Source organism: Callithrix jacchus, chromosome 7, assembly GCF_049354715.1.
Source record: "Callithrix jacchus isolate 240 chromosome 7, calJac240_pri, whole genome shotgun sequence".
NCBI classification, from domain to species: Eukaryota; Metazoa; Chordata; class Mammalia; order Primates; family Cebidae; genus Callithrix; species Callithrix jacchus.
Window position 1 is genome coordinate 63,221,484 of NC_133508.1, and position 8,619 is coordinate 63,230,102.

The window sequence follows — 8,619 nt, forward strand, 5'->3', positions numbered from 1 at the left end:
CCAGTGTCACAGTACACTCACAGCTCCCAGTCCTCTGGAAGACACAGCTGCTGACCTCTGAACCCTCCTGTCTGATGGGGGAGGCAGGACCCATGACCATAAAGGACCACTGAGGCTAGATTAACAATGGGCTATGGGACCAGGCACAGTGGCTCATTCCTATAATCCCAGCACTTTGGGAGGCCAAGGCAGGCGGAACACTTGAAGTCAGCAGTTTGAGACCAGCCTGGTCAACATGGTGAAACCCAGTCTCTACTAAAAATACAAAAATTAGCTGGGCATGGTGGTGGACACCTGTAATCCGAGTTACTTGGGAGGCAGAGGGAGGCGAATCACTTGAACCTGGGAGGTGGAGGTTGCAGTGAGCCAAGATCTTGCCATAGTACTCCAGCCTGGCAACAGAGCCGAGACTCCATCTCAAAAAAAAAGAAAAACAGTGGGCTGTGGAATACTGAGAGGGGCTGGCCTACCCTTGGGGCATGCATCCCCTCCCCGCTGCATCTCCCACCATTGTGAACTGACCTCCCCCTTCCACTGTTCTCTTTCAGGGAGCCATGGCAGCCACATACTCTGCACTCAACAGCTCCAAGCCCACCCCCCAGCTGAAGCCCATCGAGTCATCCATCCTGGCTCAGCGGCGAGTGAGAAAGTTGCCGTCCACCACCCTGTGAGGCACCAAGGCATTCAGGCCGCAGGGCAGTGCTAGCTTGATGGAGGCAGCATGCTTCCCAGAGGGAGCAGGCTGGAGTCACAGGGCCAGAGGGAGCTGGAACCCGAGGGGCCGGGGAAGCTGCCAGCCCAGACCACCCCTAGTGAGGGTGTGAGAAGTGCCTTCTCCTTCCCCAGGACGGACTCTTCTCGGCTCAGGCTCTGCTGGTGGAAAGATTCACTGTACAAACTCTTTTTTTATGGAAAAAATTGCATCAACCACCATGGATTTTTACAAGATCCATTTGCCTTTCTGGGAGCAGGAACAGCCAGTGCAGCCCCAGGAGGGGAACTGAGTCACACTGGGGTTCTCTGAGACTCTTTAAAGCAGTTTTGGGATCCCACCCTGGGGACCCCCACGATTGGCCATCTGTAGCCATCTGCACACACTTCCAAGGCAGTCCAGTGTCACCTCTCTCAGAGCCTCTGGCTGTTTAGCAGAACTCATTCGATCCCCAATCAGCTCCTTTTCCGTTCTGTTCTGCTGGGGGTTCTAGAACTACTTCCTACTACAGGAGGGGACTCACGCCCTGCTGGCTTCCAGCTTCAGGCACCAGCATCCACCTCGGCCCTGCCAGTGGACCCCCTGCGGTCACGCTGGGCAGCCCCAGAGAGAGGATGTGGAAAGCACTTTTTGGCTGACTTCTTTCAGGGTTGGCAAGGGGACAGAGTTCACAGGAGGCCAGTGGGCAGGCCATGAGGGGCGGGGCTTTTTTCATTTCTTCCTCAGCTGGTTACTCAGGGTTCATCTGTCCATGGCCTTTCTAATAAACTTTTGAGTTGAAGCATGCTCTCCTCCACTCTTCATCCCTGAATTTACCCTCTCTCTGCTATCAGATGTCGAGGACATTGTCAGTGACAGAAAATGGGCCAGGGCCAATTAGCCCAGCTGCTTGGAACCAGGTCGTCTGGGGAGTGTGTGGGAATCCCGCTGGCCCTGCCCACGAGTTCCTGCCGGGGGATTCCATTAGGGTATTGATAACAGTATTATTAACCACAGGTGACCGAGTGCCAGGCACTGTGCCTGGGGCTCACATGAATATCTCGTTTAATCTTAGCCCTGTGAGGTAGATGTTCTGTTATCCCTGTTTTATGGATGAGGAAACAGGCTCAAATTGGGGAATGACATTTGCTCATGCAGTATTTTCTGAGTACCTATTCTGGCCCTGTTCTGGCTGCTGATGAATCAGGTAAAAAACAAGCTCATTGTTTCCATGGGCCTTACCTCCCAGTAGGGGAGATGGACACTTAACAAGCCAAGGTCAACTACTGATAAGACACATGCAGAATTAAACTGGGGTGAGAGCCTGGGTGGTCAGGGAAGGCCTTTCTGGGAAGGTAACCTAGAAGCTGAGATCTGAATGGTGAGAAGGGGTCAGCCAAAACCGGAAGGCAGAGGGCAGTCAGGACAAAGGCCGTGAGGGGAAACGGGCTGGGTGAGCCTGGGATGAGTGGTTGATATAGCTGTGACCCCAGAGCCAGGCGTTTGCCCAAGACGCAGCTGGAAAGGAAGCAGAGGCCAGTTGTGCTAGGCATTGTAGGCCAGGATTAGACATCCATTTAATTCTAAGTGAGGTGCAAGCTCCTAAAAGAGTTTAATTGGAGAGAGATCCAAGATGGCTGATCACTAACAGCTCAGGATTGTAGCTCCCAGTGAAAGCTCAGAGACCGAGAGGATGCCACACTTTCAGACGAATTTTCGTCGCTCACAGACCAGCAGATTTCTAGTGGAGGAGCCCCACGGGTCGCCAGCGCGACTCTTGTGGCCGGCACAGCAGTTTTGCTGGCGCCTTGGCGTGGCAGCTCTTCATGCAGAGTAAACGGGACTGGTTCCCTTACTGACCGGTGTTTGGAGTTCCGGGAAGGCAGAGCCGCTTGTTGCGGACTCAAGAAGGAAGCCAGACCAGAGATTCCCGGGCAGAAGAGCACCATCAGTCTTATCGCTGCTATTTTGGCCGGCGCAGTGGGTTGCTTGAATCCCAGCACTGGGAATCAATAAATTGGACATCGACTCAGAAACCTAATTAGAAAGGCGGTAATTGTAAAGATGACAGATGGATAAATTTATAATAAAGGGAAAAAACCAGCCTAAGAAGGCCGAGCATACCCAAAATCAGAACCCCTCTCCCTCTACAGGGGATTGCAGTTCCTCATCAGCAACGGAACAAGCCGTGATGGAAAAGGACTGTGTTCCATTATCTGAAGTAGGCTTCAGAAGGTGGATGATAAGAAACTTCTGGGAATTAAAAGAACTTGTTCTAACCCAATGTAAAGAAACTAAGAACTCTGAAAAAAGGTTTGACAAAATGCTGAAAAGAATAGACAATATAGAGAGGAATATAAATGAACTAACGGAGTTGAAAAATACAACATGAGAACTTAGTGAAATATGCACAAGTTTAAATAGCAGAATGGATCAAGCAGAAGAAAGGATATCAGAGGTCGAAGACCAACTTAATGAAATAAAACGACAAGACAAGAATAGAGAAAAAAGTATGAAAAGGAATGAGCAAAGTCTCCAAGAAATATGGGACTATGTGAAAAGACCTAATATACGCTTGATTGGTGTACCTGAATGTGATGGAGAGAATGAATCCAAGCTGGAAAATACTTTTGAGGATATTATCCAGGAAAATTTTCCCAATCTAGCAAAGCAGGACACTATTCAACCCCAGGTAATACAGAGAACACCACAAAGATATTCCTCAAGAAGACCAACCCCAAGGCACATAATTGTTAGATTCACCAGGATCGAAACAAAGGAGAAAATACTAAGGGCAGCCAGAGAGAAAGGCCAGGTTACACATAAAGGGAAGCCTATTAGACTTACAGCAGATCTCTCAGCGGAAACCCTACAAGCCAGAAGAGAGTGGGGGCCAATATTCAACATACTTAAAGAACAGAACTTTCAGCCTAGAATCTCATATCCTGCCAAACTAAGCTTCACAATTGAAGGAAAAATAAAGTCTTTTATGAAAAAGCAAGTACTCAGAGATTTTATTACCACCAGGCCTGCTTTACAAGAACTTCTGAAAGAAGCATTATACATAGAAAGGAACAACCAGTATGAGCCTTTCTAAAAATATACCAAAAAGGAAAGAGCATCAACATAAAGAAGTTACATCAACGAATGGATAAAATAGCCAGTTAACATCAAATGGCAGTAACCCTAAATTTAAATCAACTAAATCCCCCAGTCAAAAGATACAGCCAAAACCTAACGGTATATCCAAAGATACACAAAGACTCAAAGGGTTGGAGAAAAATTTACCAACCAAATGGAGAGCAAAAATAAATAAATAAAAAGCAGGAGTTGCAATTCTCACATTTGATAAAATAGATTTCAAAGCAACAAAGACACAGTGGTAAAAGGATCAATGCAACAATAAGAGATCTTAATACCCAGATACATAAGACCCATAACGAGATTTAGACTCAACGAGACAGAAAATTAATAAAGATATCCAGGACTTCAATTCAGATCCAGAACAAGTAAACTCAATAAATATTTATAGAGTTCTCCATTTTAAATACACAAAATATTGATTGGCCATTATTAATACCCATTTTTAGAATGAAGCAATATTCCTGTTCTCTCTCCCTCTTTTTCTTCCTCTTTCTTCCTCTCCTTCTCTCCTTTTTTTACTTTTCAACATCCTAGAAAAAAAAAAAAAGAGTTTAATTAATCCCAGCACTTTGGGAGGCCAAAGCAAGCAGATCACTTGAGGTCAGGAGTTCAAGACCAGCCTGGCCAGCATGGTGAAACTCTGTCTCTACTAAAAATACAAAAATTAGCTGGGTATGGTGGTGCACACCTGTAGTCCCAGCAACTCACAAGGCTGAGGCAGGAGAATTGCTTGAACCTGGGAGGCAGAGGTTGCCTCTGAGTGGTGATCATGCCACTGCACTTCAGCCTGGGTGACAGAATGAGACTGTCTCAAAAAATAAGATTTCTCTGACTGCTCTGTAGAGTATTTGGGCCGGGAGGGGAGGCAGGAGGGAAGCAGGATGACCAAGTTGGTGGCTACTATAGCAGCACAGGCAAGAGATGTGGCTTGGATAGGGTGGTGGAGTGGGGGTCATCTCTACTCCATGCAGTGGACGGGGTCAGGATATGCTTTGGAGGTAAAGTAGATAGCACTTGCTGGCAGTTTGCATGCAGAGGATAAGTGAAAGGAGATTGAAAGACATCTTCTAGATTTTGGGGGAAAGAGTTTTGGAGGAAGCATTGGAGAGGAGTAGGTTTGAGGAAAGAGCTACTTTGGAAGCTCTCTGGAAGGTAACCTTTAAATATCCAAATGGAGATGTCAAATAAGAGTTGTAACTAGAAATTGGAGTTCTAGACTGGGCGTGGTGGTTCATGCCTGTAATCCCAACAGTTTGGAAGGCTGAGGTGGGCAGATCACCTGAGGTTGGGAGTTCAAGACCAGCCTGACCAACATGGAGAAACACCATCTCTACTAAAAATACAAAATTAGCCGGGCATGGTGATGCATGCCTGTAATCCCAGCTACTCAAGAGGCTGAGGCAGGAGAATTGCTTGAACCCAGGAGGCAGAGGTTGCGGTGAGCCGAGATCACACCATTGCATTCCAGCCCAGGCAACAAGAGCAAAACTCCATCTCAAAAAAAGAAAAAAAAAAAAAAAGAAGTTGGAGAGATCTGGACTGGAAATATAAGTTTGGGAGTCATTAGCCCGGAGAAAGTTTGCAAAGCCAAGAGACTGGGCTTCTCAGAGTGTGGTCCACAGACCAGCAGGATCAGCATCATCTGGGAGCCGAGTAGAAGTGCTGAGTCTCAGCCCTGCCTCCAAACCTGATTAATAGGACTCTATGTTATAACAAGATCTACATGTGATTTCTGTGCATATTCAAGTTTGAGATGTGCTGTTCCAGGGACTGAGTGAAGATGAGGTGGGGGGATCCCTGTGCTAAGCCCTAGAACACCAGCAAGGAAGACTTGGGGATGACAGCCAGAGGAACCCCAGTCTGGCAAGATTCCAAGCCTTATGAACAGACCTTGACTTCCAATACTTCTCAGCCTCTTCACTTTACAGGTAAGAAAGCCAGGGCCTTAGAGGTGAATAAGTCCTGTTATGATGGAAGGAGATTCTGATAACAGCAGCTCAGTTTTGGAGCTGGTCTAAGTGTGCAGATTCTAAACCTGGCAGCCTCCCCACAGGAGCAAGGAGGGTGGTGTTGGGGCCCCATGGGCTCAGAAACCCTCCTGTACACCCAGTGACACTTAATGTGGTACTTAGCCCCCATCCATGTCCTGTGTGTTTCACTTCTTGGAGACTTGGTTTCCCCATCTGTGGAAACAACATTTCCTGTCACGCCCATCTCCCAGGGTTGTCCCTCTGGACCCCATCACCCAGCTGGCATCCTGAGCACACTGCCTCCTTCCCCCTACTTCCCACATCCAGTCTGCATCCCAGCACCATCAATTCTGTTTCCTGACTATCTGGGGGATCCATCCCCTCCTCTCCATCCTCCCTGCCCTTCTCTTCTCTCTCTCTCTCTCTTTTTTTTTTTTTTTTTTTTTGAGGTGGAATTTCTCTTTTCGCCCAGGCTAAGGTGCAATGGCACCATCTTGGCTCACCGCAACCTCTGCCTCCCGGATCAAGTGATTCTCCTGCCTCAGCCTACCGAGTAGCTGGGATTACAGGCACGCACCACCATGCCTGGCTAACTTTGTATTTTTAATAGAGATGGGGTTTCACAGTATTGGTCAGGCTGGTCTTGAACTCCTGACCTCAGGTGATCTGCCCACCTCAGCCTCCCAAAGTGCTGGGATTACAGGCGTGAGCCACTGTTCCCGGCCGCCTTTCTCATTTTGTTCTTCCAGTAGCTTACTAAATCTCTCTAGACTTTTGTGTCCCAACATCCTCCATTTAGAAACACAAATCTGACCCAGCATCTGCTCTGAAGTGACTCCTCACTGTCTACAAGATAGAGCTGAGGCATCCTTGCTTGAATTCAGTGTCCTGTGTGATCTGGCCCCCACCAGAACCCCAGTGTCAGCTCTGTAATTTGTTCCCCAACTGCTCATGAGACCTAAACCTGCCGTGCTCCTGCCTCCACTGGATTCTGCTGCTACATGTGCCTTGCTAATTTCTCATCCTTCAGGATAACTCAAATGACACCTCCAGGGAACCAACTAGGACACCCAAACTGTTTGGTGACCTTCTTTGGAGATCCCCAGATCACCTTTCAGGCTCCATTTCTGTGTACACTACATGGTTTTGGAAACAGCTGATAATGTGTCTTCTCCCCACTGGTGTGTGAACCTGAGGGTGTGGGCAGTGCTTTGTTCATTCCATATCCTGTGCACCTGGCACACAGTTTTTTGGTCCTCAGCTAGCATTTGTTGAATGGGTGAGTGAACAAGAATGTAGGAGCAGACTTGATGGTTCTAGAGGAAGCATAGAGTTGAGGCCTGGAAAGGCATCTGAGGAGGAAGGGAAGCTGGTGCTCTGAGATACTGAGCAGTTAGTGTCTTGCCCCAGGCACCAGAGGGAAGATTCAAGAACCAGGAAATGCTGGGTGAGGTGGCTCACACCTGTAATCCCAGCACTTTGGAAGGCTGAGGCGTGGGATCATGAGGTCAGGAGTTCGAGACCAGCCTGACCAATATGGTAAAACCCCATCTCTACTAAAAACGCAAAAATTAGCTGGGTGTAGTGGCACACACCTGTAATCCTAGCTACTCAGGAGGCTGAAGCAGGAGAATCGCTTGAACCTCGGAGGTGGAGGTTGCAGTAAGCTGAGATCACGCCACTCACTGCACTCCAGCCTTGGCAACAGAGCCAGACTCTATCTAAAAAGTTAAAATAAAATGGCAGGACTGGTGGCTCATGCCTGTAATCCAAGCATTTTGGAGGCCAAGGTGGGCGGATCACCTGAGGTCGGGAGTTCAAGACCAGCCTGACCAACATGGTGAAACCCTGTCTTTAAAAAAAATAAAATAATAAAAATTTCCTGCTGAGCAGTCCAGGAAAAAAATAAATAAATAAAATAAAATAATCAGAAAATGATAGTGGATGGGTGGGTGGGGTGGGAATCCATAGGTTTCTCAGCAGCTAAACCCCAAAACCCAAGTACTTCACCTCTCTGGGCTTCAGTTTCCCCACTTGCTAAATGGGGTTAATGCCTGGCCACCTCACAGCATCACTTGAAGATCAAATGGGTGTGTGAATATGAATATGTTCAGGAAGGTAAAAATCTTTGCAGTTAAGCTTATTATAGTTTTCACAAGGTCTGGACAACCCCCCAAGAACTCACCAGACTCCAGAAATGCAGTTCCCAGCTACCAGCACCTCCAATAGGCACTTTCCTCTCTGAGTACTGACTGCCTGGACAAAACCCACTGATAGGTTGGGCATGGTGGATCATGCCTATAATCCCAGCACTTTGGGAGGCCAAAGCAGGAGGATCATTTGAGGCCAGGAGTTTGTCAACATAGTAAGACCCAAGAGGCTGTTTCTTTTTTAAAAAATTATTATTAATATAGATAAATTTAAACATTTCATGCATCTCTAATCATCATGTTCTATCTGCCCTCCAAAGGAGGAACAGGTAAGGATTATCCCACCAGCTGATAAGACCCTGTTTCTAATTAAAGAAAACTAAAAGTAAAAAAGTTTTTGGCCTGGAGCGGTGGCTCACACCTGTAATCACAGCACTTTGGGAGGCCAAGGCGGGTGGGTCACGAGGTCAGGAGATGGAGGCCAACATGGCGAAACCCCATCTCTACTAAAATACAAAAAAATTAGCCAGGTATGGTGGTGCATGTCTGTAGTCCTAGCTGTTTGGGAGGCTGAGGCAAAGGAATTGCTTGAACCCGAGAGGTGGAGGTTGCAGTGAGCCAAGATCACGCCACTGCACTCCAGCCTGGAGACAGAGGGAGACTG

General features: G+C 47.6%; 1 protein-coding gene and 1 pseudogene across 6 annotated transcripts in view; one reads left to right on the forward strand and one right to left on the reverse strand.

Moving 5' to 3' along the window:
- The window catches only part of RPS6KA1 (ribosomal protein S6 kinase A1), a 44,504-nt gene extending 43,011 nt beyond the window's left edge, over window positions 1-1,493 (forward strand). For all 6 annotated transcript variants that reach the window (XM_035308267.3, XM_078330828.1, XM_035308268.3 and 3 more), the window contains one exon: window positions 549-1,493. In XM_035308267.3, coding sequence (XP_035164158.1) covers window positions 549-671 — 123 coding nt within the window. In that variant the 3' untranslated portion in view covers window positions 672-1,493. The remainder of the gene's footprint in view (window positions 1-548) is intronic.
- A 6,702-nt stretch (window positions 1,494-8,195) lies between these two features.
- Window positions 8,196-8,307, reverse strand: LOC118143452 (U8 small nucleolar RNA; annotated as a pseudogene).
- Between the last annotated feature and the right edge of the window lie 312 nt (window positions 8,308-8,619).